The 23660-nt window shown below is 41.8% G+C and overlaps 1 protein-coding gene across 4 annotated transcripts in view; it reads left to right on the forward strand.

Annotated features, from left to right (window-relative positions):
- pdzrn3b (PDZ domain containing RING finger 3b) overlaps positions 1-11251 on the forward strand; it is a 106184-nt gene extending 94933 nt beyond the window's left edge. For 3 of the 4 annotated variants that reach the window (XM_077198076.1, XM_077198077.1, XM_077198078.1), the window contains 6 exons: positions 3294-3381; positions 7132-7230; positions 7377-7439; positions 7523-7624; positions 7716-7832; positions 8936-11251. In XM_077198076.1, the coding sequence (XP_077054191.1) occupies positions 3294-3381; positions 7132-7230; positions 7377-7439; positions 7523-7624; positions 7716-7832; positions 8936-10471 (2005 nt within the window). In that variant the 3' untranslated portion in view covers positions 10472-11251. The remainder of the gene's footprint in view (positions 1-3293; positions 3382-7131; positions 7231-7376; positions 7440-7522; positions 7625-7715; positions 7833-8935) is intronic. The other variant, XM_077198075.1, reaches the window with a different exon arrangement.
- The last annotated feature ends 12409 nt before the right edge of the window (positions 11252-23660 follow it).

The following is a 23660-nucleotide window of genomic DNA, read 5'->3' on the forward strand; positions in this document are numbered from 1 at the left end:
CCAGGGCGAAGCAGACAGTCCATCGGGCGGCCAGGGCGAAGCAGACAGTCCATCGGGCGGCCAGGGCGAAGCAGACAGTCCATCGGGCGGCCAGGGCGAAGCAGACAGTCCATCGGGCGGCCAGGGCGAAGCAGACAGTCCATCGGGCGGCCAGGGCGAAGCAGACAGTCCATCGGGCGGCCAGGGCGAAGCAGACAGTCCATCGGGCGGCCAGGGCGAAGCAGACAGTCCATCGGGCGGCCAGGGCGAAGCAGACAGTCCATCGGGCGGCCAGGGCGAAGCAGACAGTCCATCGGGCGGCCAGGGCGAAGCAGACAGTCCATCGGGCGGCCAGGGCGAAGCAGACTGTCCATCCGGCGGCCAGGGCGAAGCAGACTGTCCATCGGGCGGCCAGGGCGAAGCAGACGACCCATCGGGCGGCCAGGGCGAAGCAGACGACCCATCGGGCGGCCAGGGCGGTGAAGAACCCTCGGGCGGCCAGGGCGGTGAAGAACCCTCGGCCGGCCAGGGCGGTGAAGAACCCTCGGGCGGCCAGGGCGGTGATGACCCCTCGGGCGGCCAGGGCGGTGAAGAACCCTCGGGCGGCCAGGGCGGTGAAGAAGCCTCGGGCGGCCAGGGCGGTGAAGAACCCTCGGGCGGCCAGGGCGGTGATGACCCCTCGGGCGGCCAGGGCGGTGAAGAACCCTCGGGCGGCCAGGGCGGTGATGACCCCTCGGGCGGCCAGGGCGGTGAAGAACCCTCGGGCGGCCAGGGCGGTGAAGAACCCTCGGGCGGCCAGGGCGGTGAAGAACCCTCGGGCGGCCAGGGCGGTGAAGACCCCTCGGGCGGCCAGGGCGGTGAAGACCCCTCGGGCGGCCAGGGCGGTGAAGACCCCTCGGGCGGCCAGGGCGGTGAAGACCCCTCGGGCGGCCAGGGCGGTGAAGAACCCTCGGGCGGCCAGGGCGTTGAAGAACCCTCGGCCGGCCAGGGCGGTGAAGAACCCTCGGCCGGCCAGGGCGGTGAAGAACCCTTGGCCGGCCAGTGCGGTGAAGAACCCTCGGCCGGCCAGTGCGGTGACGACCAGGGCGGAGACGACCCCTCGGGCGGCCACGGCACAGGAACAGACACCGGCTCAGGAACAGACACCGGCTCAGGAACAGACACCGGCTCAGGAACAGACACCGGCTCAGGAACAGACACCGGCTCAGGAACAGACACAAACACAGGAACAGACACAAACACAGGAACAGACACTGGCTCCGGCTCAGGAACAGACACTGGCTCCGGCTCAGGAACAGACACTGGCTCCGGCTCAGGAACAGACACTGGCTCCGGCTCAGGAACAGACACTGGCTCCGGCTCAGGAACAGACACTGGCTCCGGCTCAGGAACAGACACTGGCTCCGGCTCAGGAACAGCAGACACGAGCTCCGGCTCAGGAACAGAAACTGGTTCCGGCTCTGGAACCAGGGAGACAAAAGGTCTGAAGGGTCCTTCCAGGATCCGTGCCAGACGCTCCAGATAGTTGCTCGCTATTCCCCCGGCTGCGAGAATGGGTATCTCCTGATCTGTCTCTGGCTCTGGAACAGACACTGGCTCCAGCTCTGGAACAGCAGACACCAGCTCCGGCTCAGGAACAGCAGACACCGGCTCCGGCTCAGGAACAGCAGACACCGGCTCCGGCTCAGGAATAGCGGACACCGGCTCAGGAACAGCGGACACTGGCTCAGGCTCTGGAACGGACACTGGCTCCAGCTCTGGAACAGCAGGCACAGGCATGTCTAGGATCCGAATTAGATGCTCCAAATAGTCCATCCGTGCCCTCGCGAATGGGCATCTCCTGATCCGTCTCTGACCGGGTAGACATGGCGTGGACAGTCTCTGGCTGAGCAGACATGACGTGAACAGTCTCTGACTGGGCAGACGGAACCTGAACAGTCTCTCGACCACCTCCTCCACTAAGACCTCCACGGGTCCCGCGAAACTTGACCAATCGGGTCCCTTTAAAAAACTCCCTTCTCTCCCGCTCGGTGGCTGGGGAAGAGATGTTACAAAACAGACCGCTGGATTAGGTGTGATGGAGTCCTTCTGTCACGGAACACACACAGGAGGCAGAAAATCCAAGAGCAGTAGTTTTTAATTAAAGGGCAATCCAAACTCGTAGTCATCCAGGCAGGTGTCAAAATCCAATAAGGCAATCCAAAACACAAGACAAAAACAAGAAACGGGCAGATACAGACTAGAAAGTGAGGTGACATAAACCAAGGACTCCGTAACAAACACTAACACAGACAGGGAATATATACACACAGAACTAACAAGGTGATGGGAAACAGCTGAGTGCAATAATCAGATAAGTGACAGAACAGAATGCTGGGAATTGTAGTCTAATGTGAATGACACCGTGAGAACGAGGACCTCTAGTGATAACCCAGGGAAACACAACCAGACACTGTGACAATATTCCAGCGATTTACTAAGAGTAAAATCCCTTAGATGTGAGATGTGAAATTGGCACCTCAGCCAGCCTTTTAGCATTTCATAAAACGTATGTATTAATCAACCATCTAAAATTTGAATACAGGGTTAATTTTAGGGATGCACCGATACCAGTATCGGTATCGGGCCCGATACCAAGCTCATGTACTTGTACTCGTACTCGTAAAAATACCCCGATACCAAAGACCGATACCTCACGTATATCCTTAGCTTATATTTCTTAATTCTTATGAGCACTCTTCCTGCAGTTATAGTGTTGCTAGATTTAATAGTACACTCTAATATTTCACTTTACACTTTCGGCTGTGATTACATTGTTACTCAGTGTTATGTTAAACATTTGTTCTGTGATTTCTTTGGCACTTTATGACAAATTTGATTGTCTTGTTGTCTGTGATTTCTTTAGAACTTTGACAACTTTGTGACAGGCAGGTAAAAATTACATTCATTATGTCCTTGGTTTTGCCCTTTGGAGGTTATTGGACACTGTGAAATTTGGGCTTTGAAAATTTGTGATAAGCACAATAAGAATGATTTATTTTTTTAAGTTTATTTAAGTTTTTGAAAATAAAGATGCTGATTTGTTCATTAGTCTCATTGTGTTGTTCTTAGAAAATTGCCACATAAAACGAGAAAACCCCCCAGTACAACAGGCATCGGTATCGGTATCGGCGAGTACCAGGAAAAAAATATCGGTACTCGTACTCGACCCTTAAAAAGTGGTATCGGTGCATCCCTAGTTAATTTGATAAATAATGTGCCTCTATATTATTGTTCTTTACAGTATGATATGGTTTTGGTTTTGTGTTTTCTAGTCACTCTCCTGCTCATGAATACTTCGACCCCAATGATTTCCTCGAGGGAATGCAGCATGAGATGGAAAGAGAGGAGCTAGAATATGAGGTGATGCCACAGAATCTCTCTATTTACTCGTCCCTGAAACATGAATTAAGACATGCTGACGCCAGGCCTGAAGCAAACTGTCTCCACTGATCTATTGGTGAATTGACTAACCATGCCCTACATAACCTCACACTGACACTGAAGTGGTCAGCTGTACCGATATCAAGTAGCCTTTTTAGCCTTGTTCCCTTGAACAGATGCAAGACAAGGATATCATTATTTACTTGTGTCATTGACTTATATATCTGTGATTAGACTGGTGTGATTGATCTGAATGTGCAATGAGCATAGACAGATTACACTGTAATGAGAGTGGTAAGGCAGTGAGTCATGAGGGGTCACGAGTGAGTTCATAAAGAGATGAAGTTCAGAGACTTATAACAGCAGATGCTCTGCACGTAGCCCTCTCAACGACCTCTCATTGGCCTCTGAGGGCCTCCAGGTGCGGCACTGGGGGCCCAGCAGACAGAGATCAATGACCAGGATGGGGCCAATCTGAATGCCCAAACAACAACACCACCACCCTCCTGCCTTGTTTACCTTGATTAATGCTCTCCATTGCACTTGAAGGACAAAGGAAAGAGAGTTTCAGATGCTGTGAGATAGAAATGCAATAATACACAGTGTTTTGAGGTCTTTTCATACCATAGTGTAGTGGTGGCAAACATTTGTAATCATGTTATGTAATGAACTAACCAGCTTATCAAATACTTAATCAGCATGGTCACAAGCAAATTCAATTCAATTCAATTCAAATTTATTTGTATAGCGCTTTTCACAATACACATTGTCTCAAAGCAGCTTTACAGAAATTGCATTTCGGAAATGTACATAGAAAAATACAGTTAGTTAATCAAGTATTAATTTATGGCATAACATATCGCCGGCTTTGAGTCGTCTCTTCACAGGCGTCGAGTCGTCTCTTCACAGGCGTTGGGGCATCTGAAGTCTCCGTGAGAGGCTGGATACAAACTGGAGCTGACGAACGCTATTTACCTCGGGACTAGCGTCCCGAGATAACAGCAGAAAGGCAGATGGGAAATAATTAGCATAGCTGATGTTCATAATGTTAATGCATTCGAACTGATTCAGCAGTAGTATCAAAGGTTAAGGATTAAGTGAATGCTTGGTTAAAGAGATGCGTCTTTAATCTAGTTTTAAACTGGGACAGCGAGTCTGAGTCTCGTACAATATCAGGAAGGCTATTCCAGAGTTTAGGAGCTAAATGCGAGAACGCCCTCCCTCCTTTAGTGGACTTAGATATCCTAGGAATGACCAGAAGCCTCGAATTTAATGATCTTAAAGAGCGCGATGGATTGTATGGCGATAGAAGGTCTGTTAAATACACAGGAGCTAAACCATTTAGGGCTTTATAGGTCAGTAGGAATACTTTGTAATTGATACGTAACTTAATAGGTAACCAGTGTAGAGATGATAAAATAGGTGTTATATGATCATATTTTCTTGATCTAGTAAGAACTCTAGCAGCTGCATTTTGCACTAACTGTAGCTTGTTGATTGAGGATGCAGGACAACCAGCTAATAAAGCATTACAGTAATCTAGTCTCGAGGTCATGAATGCATGAACTAACTTTTCTGCATCAGAAACAGATAGCATGTTGCGTAGCTTAGCAATGTTTCTAAGGTGGAAAAAGGCTGTTCTTGTAATATATGAAATATGATTTTCGAAAGTCAAGTTGCGGTCTAGTATAACACCCAGGTCTTTTACTGTAGTGGATAAAGTAACAGGACATCCTTCTAAATTAAAGTTGTATTGTAAGGGATTTTGTGGGTAGTTTTTTGGACCAATAAGTAGTACCTCCGTTTTATCTGAATTTAATAGCAGGAAATTACACATCATCCAGCATTTTATATCATTTAGACACTCTGTCAATTTAGATAAGTTAGTGTTTTCATCTGGTCGTGATGAGATATATAATTGAGTGTCATCAGCATAACAGTGGAAATTAATTCCATGTTTTCTTATAATATTACCAAGTGGCAGCATATATATTGAGAATAGCAGAGGGCCTAACACCGATCCTTGCGGCACTCCATAGTCTACTGACGTTATCTTTGATTTTTCCCCATTTAAACAGACAAAATGGTAACGGTCTGATAAGTACGATCTAAACCAGCTTAATGCCTGTCCCTGAACACCAGTGTAGATTTGTAGTCGATCCAAGAGTATTTTATGATCGATAGTATCGAACGCAGCACTAAGATCGAGTAGAACTAGTATTGAGATACAGCCTTGGTCAGAAGCTAAAAGTAAATCATTTGTAATTTTAACTAGCGCAGTTTCTGTGCTATGATGCGGTCTGAATCCCGACTGGAATTTTTCATAGATATCATTTTCTTGTAAGAAAGAGCACAATTGAGCGGACACAATTTTTTCTAGTATTTTAGACATAAATGGAAGATTTGAGATGGGTCTGTAATTTGCTAAGTTATTTGGATCTAATTGCGGTTTCTTAATGAGAGGTTTTATTACTGCCAGCTTGAATATTTTTGGAACATGACCTAAAAATAAAGACGAGTTAATAATATTAAGAAGAGGCTCTTCGACTACAGGTAACACTTCTTTCAGTAGTTTAGTGGGTATTGGATCTAATAAACATGTTGTTGGTTTAGATGCAATGATAAGTTTATTTAGCTCTTCCTGTCCTATAGTTGTAAAGCGGTGTAGTTGTTCTAGAGCGGCCATAATTGAGGCTGAATCATAAGACATCATAGAGGATTGTATATTTACAATTGTGTTTCGGATGCTTTCTATTTTCTCATTGAAGTAATTCATAAAATCATTACTACTATATTGTAATGGAATATTTTGCTCTGGTGATGTTTGTTTATTTGTTAGTCTAGCCACGGTGTTGAATAAAAACCTTGGATTATTTTGGTTATTTTCTATTAGTTTGCGGAGATCCATGCTCCAAATCCATGCTCAAAGAAAATTTTTTTTTTTTTTTTTTTTTTTTAAAGTCTGAGAGATTTATAATGGACAATTATGGCTTGGCCAAATCTCATGAAACTTGTCAAGAATGTTACTATTATATTTCACTCCAAACCCATAGGAAATAATAAGGAATTATATTTTTTTCAGTTATATTTAAAAACTAATTAAGTCTATGTTTAGGACCATGAAGATGTTTTTACATTGTGACATTTCTACCAACTATTCTCATTACCACAATACAAAAAAGGCTTATTCTCAGTAGGCTACTATCATATGAAAAAAAAAAAACTAACTTTAAAAAAACAAAATTCTTACCAACACTAAATTTTTGAACAGTAGCATATTCATATGTTTCCTTGCCTCGGCATGTATTCATGTGAGTCACCTATTTACATTGACGAAGACTGATGGTGGAGCATTTGTTGGTTGGTGTAGTAGATTACAGGGGATTTTTTGTAGTGAACTATTTGATTTCTCGATAACAGCTTCATTCACCCTCTTCCTTCATGTCTGCTGTGATACCAGCCCCATGAGAGCTGTGATCTCCATTTGTATCTTGTAGATTACAAGGGTTGACACAAGATGAACGAGTCTCTGTTCATGTACATGTTTGTGGCAGTATGTCGTTCTGTCGCAGCACTCTTTAATCTGGGCAAATTATTCAAATGTGTAGATCAAGACAACAGATTGTGTAAATTTTTCTGATTAAACTGCTTTGTTTACACTGTTCGGCAAGTCAACTTACAAATGACTTCTATTTTTCTATGCATTAAAATATCACTCTCTTCTTTCAGGAAGTGGATTTATACAGAACTAATGTCCAGGATAAATTGGGGTTTACTGTGTGCTACAGGACCGATGATGAGGATGAGACGGGGATATATGTGAGTGAGGTGAGTTGTATCATGAAAATAGCCTTATTTTTGATTGTGAATGTCTGAGGCACGTTCTTTAAAACACCTGTGGTTTCAATTGTGAATCACTTTTTTTTTTTTTATCGGGTTTATATTCTTGGTCACCAATTTTCCTCAATGTGCAGATTGATCCGAACAGCATTGCTGCAAGAGATGGACGAATCCGAGAGGGAGATCGAATCATCCAGGTTTGCTTTATTTCATTTATGTCATTCGTCTTATTCCATCATATTCAGGCATTATCTAAAAAAATCTCCACTTCACAATTCAGATCAATGGCATTGAGATCCAGAACCGTGAGGAAGCAGTGGCTCTTTTAACCAGTGAAGAACACCCAAATGTGTGCCTGCTATTGGCTCGACCAGAGATACAGGTCAGAGACCCAAGCTACTCTACAGACATGGATGCTGTTCACCAACTTTGAAGGACAGCTTATAGCTTTTCTCCTGCCCTTGTTGTTTTAGCTGGATGAAGGCTGGATGGACGATGACAGAAACGACTACCTGGATGACCTCCACATGGATATGTTGGAGCAACAACACCATCAGGCGATGCAGTTCACCGCAAGCATGCTTCAGCAGGTACAGTAAATCCATCACAAAGTCACTTGTGGAGTCCGTCAGGAGGCATATCAGTCAATCATATCTCAGCCTGTCATTGCATAACATCTAACATATGAATCATAAATTCTGTGTCCGTCACTGAGCAGGAGATAAAGCAGGCAAGCCAGAACTTTGGTTTAAATATTTTAGGCCCCATTTAGACCTGGTATTAACATCCGTTTCAGGTGATTCGATCTGAAGTTGACCGTGCAATTTACATGTGTAAACAGGGTCAAATGCATCTTGACCAATGTAGAGGTGTCAGATCTCATAAGGCTGCTTTAAATTTTGTAATGTAAGCACTAATGTGTACTGATTCATCCCAAACAGTAATGAATTATTTTTTACTCTTGCTTACTCTTATAATATGTATGCCAAAACTAGAAACTTTGCCAGTTCGCCTAAGGCTTCCAAAAAACATCCTGTACATAACTGTAGATCTTGATCAAAAATTGATTCATCTCTTGGTGGAAATAAATGTTGTGATGTTCTTTCCATCCAAAGTTGCATCCATATTTGGTCAAGATCTTGTATTGACAATGCAAGAGTCCAGCACTCTTTAAATTCTACTCTAGCATATCCCTAAGACTTTTAATGAGTTTAAGGTCTGGACTCAGAGGTGCCAATTCATGTGTGAAAATGATTCTTAATGCTCCCTCTAAACCATTCTTTCTAAATTTGAGCATGATGAATCATGGCATTGTCATCCTGGAATATGGCAATTATGTGTCTTCATACATGGTTGTTTTAGAAATGAAAAGCTACACACTCCATCAATTAGGTTTTGAAGAACTGTTGCCAAACATATAAAATGCTAGAAACATAATAATCACTGCAATAATTATCCAATCATTGACTCTTAAGGATTTGCCTATTTAAATCCAAACACTGACTTTTTTTGGGGGCCGGGCAGTGTATGTACACAATATATTTTGATGGAGATGGACCAATATGGATATATTTGATATGATAACTAATAATTATTAGTATTTAATATTAATATGAAGCTGACTGACATCAAATTTGCAGTATGTAGTTACACAAATCAGGGTAATGGCATTCCCTGACTTGTTTTCTTTCAGAAGAAGCGCGAGGAAGATGGAGGTACAACAGACACTGCCACGCTGCTCTCCCACCACCATGAGAAGGACAGTGGAGTGGGCCGCACTGATGACAGCACTCGTAACGATGAGAGTTCTGAGCAGGAGAATCTTGCAGACGACCAAACCAGCGCCTCCACCACGCTAGGCAGCCGGCGCAGGCTCGCCTACAGTCAAGACACCCTAGGTAGTGGCGACCTCCCCTTCAGCAGCGAGTCTTTCATTTCCGCAGACTATGGGGACGCAGACTTCTTGGGTGACTTTCCTGCTGACGAATGTGAACGGTTTCGTGAGCTTTTGGAGCTCAAATGCCAGATACAGAGCACGGGCAGCAGTGGCACACCAGAGCAGAGCTTGTTTTGGCCCAGTGGCAGTGTAGGTGGAGGACTGGGTGGCGTCGGCGAGGAGGGCGTCGACAAAGAGCTGGAGCTTCTGAACGAGGAGCTCCGCAGCATTGAGCTTGAGTGCCTGAGCATAGTCCGAGCGCACCGCATGCAGCAATTGCGTGAGCAGTGCCGTGAACAGTCCTGGATGCTGCACAACAGCGGCTTCCGCAACTACAACACGAGCGTGGATGCAAGACGCCACGAGCTGACGGACATCAGCGAACTCCCAGAAAAGTCCGACAAGGATAGCTCCAGCGCGTACAACACAGGAGAAAGTTGCCGTAGCACGCCACTCACTCTAGAGCTCTCCCCGGACAACTCCTTGCGGCGTGGAAATGATAACCAGGCGGAGGCAGGGGCAAGTAGCGGTACATCGGGGGGCAGCAGAATTCTTAAACCTCTGCTATCGCCCGTCCAAGAGGCTTGTAGCCCCAGCAGGGGTTGCCCAACCTTGTTGAAAGAGTCGGAAGCTGGAATCCAGCCTGAAGTCCGAGAGCGCAAAGTAGGTCGCCATGCCCAGCCCCAATCGCCCTACAAACACGCACACATCCCGGCCCACGCCCAGCACTACCAGAGCTACATGCAACTGATCCAGCAAAAATCAGTGGAGTACGCCCAAAGCCAGATGAGCCTAGTCAGCATGTGCCGGGACCCCGTCGCTTCTGCTGACTTAGGACCCAAGATGGAATGGAAAGTGAAGATCCGGAGTGATGGTACACGCTACATTACCAAGCGGCCCGTCCGGGACAAGCTCCTGAAAGAGCGAGCCCTACGGATCCGAGAGGAGCGCAGCGGGATGACTACAGATGACGATGCCATCAGCGAAATGAAGATGGGTCGCTACTGGAGCAAAGAGGAGCGCAAGCAACACGCCGTTCGTGCCAAAGAGCAGCGCCAGCGCAGGGAGTTTATGAAGCAGAGCCGTATTGACTGTCTGAAGGAGCAAGGAGGCAGCGCTGAAGACAAGAAGGAGCTCAATATCATTGAACTGAGTCACAAAAAGATGATGAAGAAGCGGAACAAGAAAATCTTCGACAATTGGATGACTATCCAGGAACTGTTGACCCACGGTACAAAGTCCCCCGATGGGACACGAGTGTACAACTCCCTACTGTCAGTGACCACGGTGTAGGCTCTGTAACGTTCTGTATATAGGACACTACCGATTGGGGTAGACAATCCTGCCTCGTTCCATGCGGCAACATTTGTAAATAGGAAATATGAATGCCTTGTCTGAAGGAACTTTGCCATTTGCCAAGAGTAGGTACAATGAGAGTCTCAGAGATTGAATAGGACGATGGATTTATACAAATGATTTCTTATTTGCTCTGTCCATTTCTATATTGAGCTTGTGGTTTGAAATATTATATTAAGGAACTGATTCATGACCATTCAGTCTCTTTAAAAGTTTTGGAAAACAATACAAAAACCATAAACAACCATCAGCATTTTTATTTTCTTCCAAGTAACTAACTGTCAGCAGTATTGTACTTTATGCATACATATTGCTTATTAAAGTAATGCAGATATTTAGCTTCATGGTCATCACAGAATATTTGGCATGTGTCATTATATACTTTGCAGTCATTATGACAGGGTTTTACAACATAAACCATAACTTTGCTTTGCAGATTTGAAAGAAAAGGTGCTGTTATTCCTTAAGTTCATACTTCACTCAGCTACTGTTACATTAGACATGCATCAAAGTGAAACCATTTATTAAAATCTAAATCTGTTCATATTATTGTTGATATCAATGTTTGTTGTAGACAAAAAGCCTTTTGTATAGGTTTTCATTCTATTACAGCAGGATAATAAAGTTTAACAAATCATTAGTTAGAAATACAATTTGATGTCTTGTAAAATGAGAGAAATAATAAATTATTGTTTTATATTTGATGAGCTTTCAAAATATTGTTGTGAACTTTTTTAATTTATTTTCAGTACATTTTTAATTCAATTCAATTCAATTCAAATTTATTTGTATAGCGCTTTTCACAATACACATTGTCTCAAAGCAGCTTTACAGAAATTGCATTTCGGAAATGTACATAGAAAAATACAGTTAGTTAATCAAGTATTAATTTATGGCATAACATATCGCCGGCTTTGAGTCGTCTCTTCACAGGCGTCGAGTCGTCTCTTCACAGGCGTTGGGGCATCTGAAGTCTCCGTGAGAGGCTGGATACAAACTGGAGCTGACGAACGCTATTTACCTCGGGACTAGCGTCCCGAGATAACAGCAGAAAGGCAGATGGGAAATAATTAGCATAGCTGATGTTCATAATGTTAATGCATTCGAACCGATTCAGCAGTATCAAAGGTTAAGCATTAAGTGAATGCTTGGTTAAAGAGATGCGTCTTTAATCTAGTTTTAAACTGGGACAGCGAGTCTGAGGCTCGTACAATATCAGGAAGGCTATTCCAGAGTTTAGGAGCTAAATGCGAGAACGCCCTCCCTCCTTTAGTGGACTTAGATATCCTAGGAATGACCAGAAGCCTCGAATTTAGTGATCTTAAAGAGCGCGATGGATTGTATGGCGATAGAAGGTCTGTTAAATACACAGGAGCTAAACCATTTAGGGCTTTATAGGTCAGTAGGAATACTTTGTAATTGATACGTAACTTAATAGGTAACCAGTGTAGAGATGATAAAATAGGTGTTATATGATCATATTTTCTTGATCTAGTAAGAACTCTAGCAGCTGCATTTTGCACTAACTGTAGCTTGTTAATTGAGGATGTAGGACAGCCAGCTAATAAAGCATTACAGTAATCTAGTCTCGAGGTCATGAAAGTATGAACTAACTTTTCTGCATCAGAAACAGATAGCATGTTGCGTAGCTTAGCAATGTTTCTAAGGTGGAAAAAGGCTGTTCTTGTAATATATGAAATATGATTTTCGAAAGTCAAGTTGCGGTCTAGTATAACACCCAGGTCTTTTACTGTAGTGGACAAAGTAACAGGACATCCTTCTAAATTAAAGTTGTATTGTAAGGGATTTTGTGGGTAGTTTTTTGGACCAATAAGTAGTACCTCCGTTTTATCTGAATTTAATAGCAGGAAATTACACGTCATCCAGCATTTTATATCATTTAGACACTCTGTCAATTTAGATAAGTTAGTGTTTTCATCTGGTCGTGATGAGATATATAATTGAGTGTCATCAGCATAACAGTGGAAATTAATTCCATGTTTTCTTATAATATTACCAAGTGGCAGCATATATATTGAGAATAGCAGAGGGCCTAACACCGATCCTTGCGGCACTCCATAGTCTACTGACGTTATCTTTGATTTTTCCCCATTTAGACAGACAAAATGGTAACGGTCTGATAAGTAAGATCTAAACCAGCTTAATGCCTGTCCCTGAACACCAGTGTAGTTTTGTAGTCGATCCAGGAGTATTTTATGATCGATAGTGTCGAACGCAGCGCTTAGATCGAGTAGAACTAGTATTGAGATACAGCCTTGGTCAGAAGCTAAAAGTAAATCATTTGTAATTTTAACTAGCGCAGTTTCTGTGCTATGATGCGGTCTGAATCCCGACTGGAATTTTTCATAGATATCATTTTCTTGTAAGAAAGAGCACAATTGAGCGGACACAATTTTTTCTAGTATTTTAGACATAAATGGAAGATTTGAGATGGGTCTGTAATTTGCTAAGTTATTTGGATCTAATTGCGGTTTCTTAATGAGAGGTTTTATTACTGCCAGCTTGAATATTTTTGGAACATGACCTAAAAATAAAGACGAGTTAATAATATTAAGAAGAGGCTCTTCGACTACAGGTAACACTTCTTTCAGTAGTTTAGTGGGTATTGGATCTAATAAACATGTTGTTGGTTTCGATGCAATGATAAGTTTATTTAGCTCTTCCTGTCCTATAGTTGTAAATCGGTGTAGTTGTTCTAGAGGGGCCATAATTGAGGCTGAATCATAAGACATCATAGAGGATTGTATATTTACAATTGTGTTTCGGATGCTTTCTATTTTCTCATTGAAGTAATTCATAAAATCATTACTACTATATTGTAATGGAATATTTTGCTCTGGTGATGTTTGTTTATTTGTTAGTCTAGCCACGGTGTTGAATAAAAACCTTGGATTATTTTGGTTATTTTCTATTAGTTTGCGGAGATGCTCAGCCCTTGCTGCTTTTAGAGCCTTTTTATAACGTGACATACTGTCTTTCCACGCGATTCTAAAGACCTCTAAATTAGTTTGTTTCCATTTACGCTCTAAGTTACGAGTTTCTCTCTTGATTGCATGCGTAGCACTGTTGTACCATGGTGCTTTAGTTTTCTCTCTTACCTTTTTTAATCTAATTGGTGCAACAATATCTAGTGTACTAGAGAACATGGTGCTCAAACTGCTAGTCATTTCCTCTAGTTCATCTGTTTGTTTGGGTGCACTGCGCAGCTGAGATAGATCAGGTAAGCTATTTGAGAATCTATCTATAGTGGTTGGAAGGATTGTTCTGCCTGGTCGATAACGTTGCGCAACGTGACAAATTTCAGCAGTACGTATTATACAAGTTACCATGTAATGATCAGTGAGATCATCACTTTGCGGTATAATATTTATATCAGTTGGATTGGTTCCATATGATATAATTAAATCTAGTGTATGATTTAGACGATGAGTGGGACCGCTGACGTTTTGCGTGACCCCAAAGGAGTTTAATAAATCTGTAAACGCAGTCCCTAACGCATCATTTGTATTATCTACGTGTATGTTAAAGTCTCCAACAATTATTGCTTTATCGACATTGACCAATAGATCTGAGAGAAAGTATGCAAACTCTTTTAGGAAATCAGCATAGGGCCCTGGAGGTCTATATAGGGTAGCCAAGGCTAGAGATAATATGGATTTGTTTCTTGCATCTAAGAGCGTAACATTTAGCACAAGTACTTCAAACGAATTAAACCTGTGACCTGTTTTCTGAGTAACATTAAGAATATCTCTATAGATTGTTGCAACCCCGCCGCCACGACCGATCAGACGGGGCTCATGCTTATAACAGTATCCTGGTGGAGTGGACTCATTTAGACCGAAATAATCATTTGGTTTAAGCCAGGTTTCAGTAAGGCAAAGTACATCGAAACTATTATCTGTGACCATTTCATTTACAATAACCGCCTTAGGTGTGAGCGATCTAATGTTTAGAAGACCTAGCTTTAGAAATTGTTTTTGTTCACTGATATTTAGATTTTCTGGTTTAATTACAATAAGATTTTTGCTAGATCCTACACTAGATTTATTGTTTGGCCTCACTAAGCGAGGAATAGACACAGTTTCTATATAATGTTCTACACTACTTATATCAATTAAGTTGGGACAGCAAAGACTGTGATTTGGACTTTGACTTACTAGTCATATGGTGTGTAACGTCTTGGAGATGTTGTCGGACAGAACAGCCGCTCCGATTCTGCTGGGGTGCAGGCCATCAGCACGGTAGAGCCTAGGTCGCTCCCAGAACAGATTCCAATTATTTACAAAGAGCAGTTTCTGTTCATTACACCATGACATTAACCATTCATTTAGAGCAAATAATCTACTGAACCTTTCTTGTCCTAGTCGGTACGTGGGAAGCGGTCCAGACACGATGATAGTTGCTTCAGGCGATGTGCTGCGAACCGTCTCGATCAGGCTTCTGTAGTCCTTCTTCAGAACCTCCGTCTGCCGCAGCCTGATGTCGTTCGTCCCGGCGTGTAGGACCACAGCTCCGACGCGCTCGTCACCGTTCAGGATCTCGGGAATCTGTGCGGCGACATCAAGAACACGAGCACCAGGAAAACAGTGAGTGCGCACCTTACGCTTACCTGAGGTAGCACGGACATGACGGACCATGGAAGTGCCGATGATCACGGCGGCGTCACGTTCCGGCTCGCGAAGAGGGGAGAAGCGGTTCCGGGTGGAGATCTCGAAGACCGGGAGGGGGGGGGGAAGTCCTTGGTCTGGTCCTGGCTCGTGTCTTCCGCTGTGGGATCACCCAGGGTCCGTGGTGTTGCCTCGGTGCCGGAGTGAATGAAGGCAGAGATGATCGCGTCCTCCTGGGCAGAGAAACGCACGGAGTAGACGAAGTCGGAGTCAAAAAGTTACTAACCACTGACTTGTGAGCATCGGCGCGTGATGTTTCGAGCGTTGATCGCCGATCTCGCAGCTCGGCTTGCTTCACCAGCAGAACGCGGATCTGTTTCTCCACCGACTCCAGCTCCAATCGTACCGAAACCAGCTCGAATGTGTCCTCACCTGCACTCAGAGGTAACGTTAGACACACATCCGATATGTTCGCCATTATAACAGATGAACAGTAAATTAGTAGTGATACTACCAATATCACTACTAATTTAGGACTGAAATGATGGATATAACACGTATCCTTTCAGTCAAACGGGTGTAAAATGAGAGGGTCGATAGGCGCGAGGCCACGCGTGAAATGCTAGCGGGCTAAAGGCTAGTAGCCGAGATTCGGAAAGTTGGATCTAAGTAGCGATATCAAAGCAATCCGATTGTTTTTTATAAGGAATAGTGTCGAGGATAAGTTCACATGATATAAAAATAGAAAGTGCTTGTTTATAAATGAGTGGTAAAGAAGAAAATCAGCGATTAATGAATCAATTCGACGGAGCTCCAAACACAAACACAGATCGCACGCGATCTGTGTTTGCAAACAGATCGCAAACTGAAATCTTTTTTTTACTAAAAAGAGGTTTCAGTTTGCAGCCACAATAAGTTGGGTTTTTCTTCAAACCAATTGAAATGACTGTGTGTGAGTTTCTGTTAGTGTCTAAGTCTTTTAGGGGGGTTATGGGTGGATGATGTCCACACTTCAATGACCACTCGACCTCAGGGCCACTGACCCAGCCAAGCCCCTGTTTCTGCTTATCTGTCCCCAGCTGTGTGTAGCTCTGAAACATAGAGCTCAGGTCAGTGAACAGACCTCTATCTCATTACAATCACACTGAAAGGTCTGCGATGCCACAGCTGCAGTGAGCGGCGCAGACTTCTGTTCCCAACACACTTACTAGCTCAATCTTTTTCTGGTCAATTTTGTATTTGATAACAAAATATCAAATCGAGTGCAAACAAATGATGCTCAAACTTTTCCCAGAAATTTTTTCTTAGTTAATTTTGTAGTTTGTTTTAACCAACTGTTGTCAAAGTCTTTTTAGTGGAGGGATGAAGTTCAGAATTTATATTATATAAATTAACTATATTGAACATGTTCCACAAGGTTTGACAACCAGAAAGTTTGTGTGTGTGTGTGTGTGTGTGTGTGTGTGTGTGTGTGTGTGTGTGTGTGTGTGTGTGTGTGTGTGTGTGTGTGTGTGTGTGTGTGTGTGTGTGTGTGTGTGTGTGTGTGTGTGTGTGTGTGTGTGTGTGTGTGTGTGTTTGGCTTGAATTTCTTTGGCATGAAAGGTGTGCCATCTATAAGTGACGCATACATGTCTATTACAATAACATTCATTCATTTTTAAATATGGCTTAAGTGTATACTTTGTGAAGTCAGTGTGTTTGAAGCAAATTTACCACTGTATTATCTAAAGACTTTGTCAATACAAATGTAACTGAAAATACCTGTTTCTTCCCTTGACATCCTCTCTCCAAATACCTCAAAAATAACACACAACCACAGTTATGAAGGTATAAAGTATCAAAGCCACTTATTTGTCTCTTTGTTATATACAGTAGGCTATAAATATTTATAATCTACAAAAAAAAGGCCCATACCATTGTGTGTCTTTGTGCAAACGTTAAGGGAATAATTATGTTAATAAGGGAGGAGAAGGAACATGCTGTCACCCTCCTCCTCTCTGTCTGCTTGTATATAATTGATTGCCTTTCTGCTTGCCTAAAGGAGGACTGCTTATGTGATTTATGTCCACAGAGATCTCTTCACACACACACACACACACACACTTTTAATAGGAGATAACAGCGTTCTATGCAAAGACAAACAAAAAGAAGCAACAGCAATCAATTCTGAGTTGTTCCCTTCCCGGGCCAGGAAGAGGGGCGAAGTGGAGATTGCTTTGATCACACTCTCTGGTTTGTTTTTATATTGGTAATGAATGAAGGTGGGCAGCGTGTGATACGGCCGGCCGTCCTCCGATGGTAGTTTTGGAGCTCCTCTCATTTGTCTAAATGCCACGGCAAAAGAAAAGGAGAAGCTCTAGAGTAAATCGTCCGTTGACCGATAAGACCACTGTTTGCGTCCTTGGCTCTTGTTCAGCTTTGTGAGAGGAAACCGTCTGGCGGGATGGGTTTAGTGTTAAGAATGAGAATGAACCCCGGTGGGCCTCCTCCGCTTGGGAGATCGGCAATAGTGAGCTTATTGTTTTGTTTTTGTTTTACCACTATTAACTGTGGTAAACTCACTGTAAGACAAGGTCTTGAGGTGAAAATCACTCCATCTATAATCACTTACTTTTCAGATTCAAATTAACCAATAAAAATAAACCGATCTACCTTTTATGTTACTGACTTAAAAAAGTTATGACCAGTCTTGAAGAAAAAAAATGATTTGACTAACTTGTAAGACTAGTCTAAGCAGATTATGCAACCGGTCACAGATGTAGAGCATTGCGAGAGCTAGACCGCGCAAACGGAGAGAATTATTCTAATTGGCTCTTTGTTATTTATTGCGTCTTGCCACCCCATTTAACACACTGGACCATAGACTAAAAAAAAGACTGAACAGACAAAATGCACACTTGTCATTGAATATTGACTTTATGGTAGTCATGTATAGTAGCCTACTATACATTATTCAAGGTTAACAAGCAACATCAACTTGATAGTGCCATGTATGCTGTCATGTTTATTCACAACTGCTTCAAACATGGTTGGTCTTATCAAAAAGTCAGAACTATCCTTTTTATAATATATAGGCTATCAATTAAAAAACATTCAACTTTCAACAAAATGAATAGTTTGTTCACGTTTCAAACCCCGTAGGTTTTCTGTTTCACACTTATCCAAGTCCCAAAAAGGTCACGATACAAGATGAAAATGTGAAAACGTAGTGAATGTTAATTAACTTAAGCCTACTCATTTTAACATTGCCCTAGGCAACTGCACTTGTGTCATGTTTGGGTTTTTATTGTCTGTTGTTAATTATGTGATTATTGCTATCTTACATTTCTTTGTTGGCAAATATACATTGAAGACAACATCACTGTCATGTCCCCAAAACAGCACAATGGACCAGGCATATCAGAAGAAAGAAAATAAAAACATGTATGTAAGTATATGATGCCATAAACTGTATATCATTTCTCATATTATGCAGGTGAAATGGCATCAGACATAACAATGACTGATAGCAGGAATGTAGACTCCCATCTCATCATTTACTATATAAAACTCCCACAGACGATCCAACTAGATGATGTCAGAGAAAACATGAAGTATCCGCCCAATTCAATTAAACCTCCTCAGCTGGGCTGTCCGTTTCACTAGATCCATGAATTCTGAATAGAGACATCTCATTATTTTTAAGATGTAGTTTATTAAAAAAGCAATCAATATTCAGCTGTCAATGTACTGAAACACTTCAATCAGTTGAAATGTGCAGTAAGAGTTTGTGTAATTTCCAAAGTGCATTGGTAGAAGAGTATAGGAATGCAAGTGACAATATCAGCGTCTCAGTTCAAAGGAACAGAGAATAATAGGTCACACATTCAAATTTCTCTTATGAGAGGTTTTTAAAAAAATATATTTATTTTTTATGAGCACCCATTCTTCCATAGTTTTAATAGATTTCTGATACACTGACTTGGTGTGCTTGGGGATAAAAAAAAAATGTTTATTTGATAAGAATAATTCACTGAATCGAACTTTAGTTCTGGGTTGATGGTGCAAGACGCACATTCGAAGTAGGACTGAATGAGCCAATGTAGCCTAGATGGGTTATTGAAACAAAGAACTGATTCAGAATGAACCAATACAAAAAAAACAGACTCAAAAAGAAACAAATGAGCTGGTTCTGTCAGAAGTTTTCCATGGATAACCTATGAAAACTTCAACAGTTAGAACCATCTGATTGTTCTTTTTGAATCGGACATGACCGAAAAGCTGACTTTCAACTGCCTGTAGGTTTGATTTGTTCATTTCAAACCTGTTCTTTGGTTGGATAACCCTTCTGGACATGCTCACTGGCTCATTCGGTGCTGCACAAGGAGAATGTGCATCTTGAGTCATCAACTCGGAACTAAAGTTTGATTCAGTTCGATTCTGTGAACCGGCTCGACAGGTTACAGGCTTAAAAGAATGATTCGTTCAAGAATTGAACTAAAAGTCATCACTGCATAGGACTGCCACCCATAGTCTCAATCATTCTATTCTGTTCTCTAGTTATGGTGTGATGTTCACTAGTTCTGCCAAACTGTAGAAATAGTAGAAATCTTTCTGTCTTTAAACACAGATCTGTCACTCTCCCATCAGCTGAAAAAAAACTCACACTTCAGTCACACTGACCTTTTCCTTATCCACACATTCCTCACACAGCTCACACCATTATCCTTCAGCCTCTGGAAAGTAGACGCAATTGGACCAGTGATTTGAACAGTAGGAAGTGTGGAGGACAGCTGTAGCCTAGCAACACATCCAACAAAAAGTGAGATCTGGTGTTTGTTTCTAGATCTATTGACTATGATGACAGATTTTGAAAAAGATGATTGAATCACTTTGATTCTCATTTTGAAGAAACATGCCTGCCACCAATTCATTTAGCATTGTTTGACTTTGGGGAATTGCGCTCAATAGTGATGCTTTGCATTTCTGCAATAATTTTTCAGCAGCTTTCTCCCATTTGACTACAGGGAATGAATGGCAGTGGTTTCAAAAGTAAGAAATAAACGCAAGCATCACAGGTCATTTTTTTGTTTGCCTGGTGGATGATGGTTTTGTTGCAATATATTAGCCTGTATCTCAAATGCTGTTGAGACTTTCACATCAGTCCTAAATTAAAATGAGGCCAAGTCAGAAAATATGCAATTCATGCATTTGTTTTGTGAACACACAAATGGTGAAGAATGGCCTTGACCCTGTGCATGACCGCAAGCAAAATTTACCCTCACTAGTCACCTGACCCTTGAACTTAGCACGGACTTGTTAGGTTCAAAGGTCTGTTTAGCTACGTTGTTTATGGCTTAGTATTGCAGTAACTCATAGTGCATTTTTACCTATAGGGCTTCAGAAGAGCTCTATTCCCATGATCCCATCATTAAAAAGGCCTATTAAATGAGCACATCATTCAGGAAAAAAAAAAATGCTAGTGACACTTTACGATAAGGTCTTATTTGTTAACATTAGTTAATGTAAACAACAATGAACAAAATTTTTACAGCATTTATTAATCTTAGTTAATGTTAGTTAATAAAAAAAATGTTCATGATAGTTCACAGATCATTAAAAAAAAAAAAATATATATATATATATATATATATAGAGAGAGAGAGAGAGAGAGAGAGAGAGAGAGAGAATTTCAGCCCTTGATATTCTATTTGCATTTACACTTTTCAACACCTGTTGGTCAATATCAAAATATTGGAAGCGAGAGCAGTGGTGAAACAAGTGCTGTGCAATGTAAACATTACCCTCAACCTCCTGGTGTTCCTGTCACTGTTGTCTGCCATAGGCACTGTTGTGTCGGAACTGTCAATGTGGTGAGAGTCGCTCTGCTCTCCCCTGGCAGTACCAACTGTACGGCGCTGTTCCATCATGTTTACCCTGAGTACCTCGAGGCATCGATCCAAGACCCGTTTCTTCAGCATTCTCCCTCTCTTTGAGAAGCAAAACATCATGTTGAACCTCAAAGGCACAGTGCTTAATATGCATTTCCTTTGTGTTGCTATGAGAATTCTATTGTAGATCCTTCAGATGTTCTTTGTCCCCATTGCAAATGACTTATGCACGCCTTGGTGGGCCATAATTGAGTTTTGATGAGCTGTCCCAAACAAATTTCAGTTTTGTTAAGCAAATCAGCAAGCCAACATATTATATGATGATGCCAAATAAATTTGAGTAATTATTTACCCAATCTATTAATTTTTAAGTTGGTAATTTAAATTGGTAACATGGGTAATGGAATCCAAAATAATTTGGCAGAAAAAAATCACTAGCATGAAGTTTCCAAAGTTGCCAAATGTTTTAAATCGATACATTTAGATGCTTTAAATGAAACATGCTTAATGCCCTTACTGCTACAAACAAGTGGCTTATGTTAAAAGGTCTTTGACAGTGTAACAATGTGGTATTGCATCTCATTTAATTTACTACCCCTCTTTTCGTACGTTAGAGTAAAAGTGTTGTAGATTTACTGCCTTTGAGTGAGTTGGGAAAGAATGGAATTCTAAGGATTCAGTGGAATGTTGTGCCTTTGAAAGGGCAAGATCAGTTTGAGCACTTGCTACTGGATGATTTCGTGCTGTTTGCTAAAACCTAGATTTTGTTTTTGCACTTTATTCAAATATTTTAAGAAATGCCAGTGCAAGTTGCTTTCAGTTAAAACAGCTCAAGACTGCATTTTAGTCTGGGACTAGGCTAAAGCTTTGTCTGTTAAACGGGGGGTAACATTTTTTTTTTTACTAAAATATCTTAGAGTTATTTATTTAATGTTATTAAGAAATATCTTTACACTAGAGACTTTCGCATTTGGTGGCCTGGATCAGTGTAGCGACAGTGAGTCACTCAACATTATATGTCATGGGAGATTTGGTTTATTGACCATCAGAACTAATAATAGCTCCCTCGGGGGATGATGCAGTGCTGATGGCAACACAGCGGTTCAAAGACCAGCTTAACAGCAGCACAATCTGCTAGCTTTCTCAAAATCAATTCACTCACTGCATTTAGACGTTATTGAGTTTATTGGTTTTCACTTGTCAGGTCATTTAATACCTGCCAACCTCTATTATGATGAATCTGCTATTTCACATATAGCTGTAATGGTGATGATTACATCATATAGTAACTTCTGCTTATATGTAGCTTGTTTAGTCACAGTATGAGCCGCTATGCAATCACACTGGGAAATTGATTGAATGCATGAGGGATTCAAAGACTTGTCCACATGATTGTGCACTCGCTGCAATAATCAGCTCTAACTATTGCACATGCTCAAATTGGATGTCAAGATCAGTCGATTGACCTGTTTTGTACCTTGACAGTATGGGGTTTCATTTCTCCATTGCGAAATTACAACACACAGTTTTCATGCCAAGTGTGTTACTGAGAGGTTTGTTGTTTGTAAGATATTGGACTTAAAAAACAGACAAAAAAACTAAATGTGCATTAATGGTGGGACACGGAATATCATAGAGATTTTGACTTTAAAAATCAATTTTTTACATATCTATTACATATGTAACATATGATATGTTGTATGTTGCACAAACACAAAACACAATGTTCCCCACCATTTCTCAAGTCCTCATGCACCTTTTTTCCTGTTATATCAGGGGCAAAATTGCTCAAATTGCCCCTTTATTAGTCTCCCATTTACACTTTTAACAGCATTTTGCAAAAAGCAGCATTCCCTGCACAAAATGGCTGCTAAAAGCCTAGCTGTGTAGTAAACCAGGCCCTCAGCTGCTATTAGCCTGAGAGGCCGAGGGTACATCTATAAATGGAGCGATGATGGAACATCCTCCACACGAGTCAATTAAAGCACTTCATTAGACTGCAATACTCCAACAGAGGCCACAGGCCCATGAACCCAGTAATGATGCCAATCAATGTGTGTATTACTCAGAATTAGCCACCAGCTGTCTGAAGCAGGGCTAGATCTTAATGCTAAGATGAATAATGAGCCAGAAAGTATGGCAAAATATGAAGTGAGTGTTATGTTTGAAAGGTAGTGTCAGATTATGCGAAGGCTAAACCCTCACAAAAAAGAAGTTTATTCAAGTGTGCTATTAGCCTATAGCCTGCTTATAGACTAAAATAGGAAAGTATACTTTCAGTCTAGTTTTTATGTACTTCTCAGAAATGTACTTAAAATTACACTTATGTATACTTGAATTACAGTTGTACTAAAAATGATTTAACCCCCATTGCAAATCAGGTTTATTGGCAATTTCAGCTGTTTGATCAAATCAAACAAAAGTAATTGAAATGGCTCAAGAGAAATGTTTCAAGTGGTTTCCCCAAATTCAACTGAAAATGCAACTTCTGCAGTCTCAAAATTATTCAAACTTCAGCTTCCTTACTGATGGCATGACGTGTTCTCCTAGGATTTCCTGATACTTCAATGAATCCATATGCGGCAGTTTTCCGGTGCCAGAGGATGCAAAGCAGTCTCAGAGCATCCC

This window comes from Siphateles boraxobius, unplaced genomic scaffold (genome assembly GCF_051911475.1).
Source record: "Siphateles boraxobius isolate OS27281-9 unplaced genomic scaffold, OSU_SipBor_1 41, whole genome shotgun sequence".
NCBI lineage: Eukaryota > Metazoa > Chordata > Actinopteri > Cypriniformes > Leuciscidae > Siphateles > Siphateles boraxobius.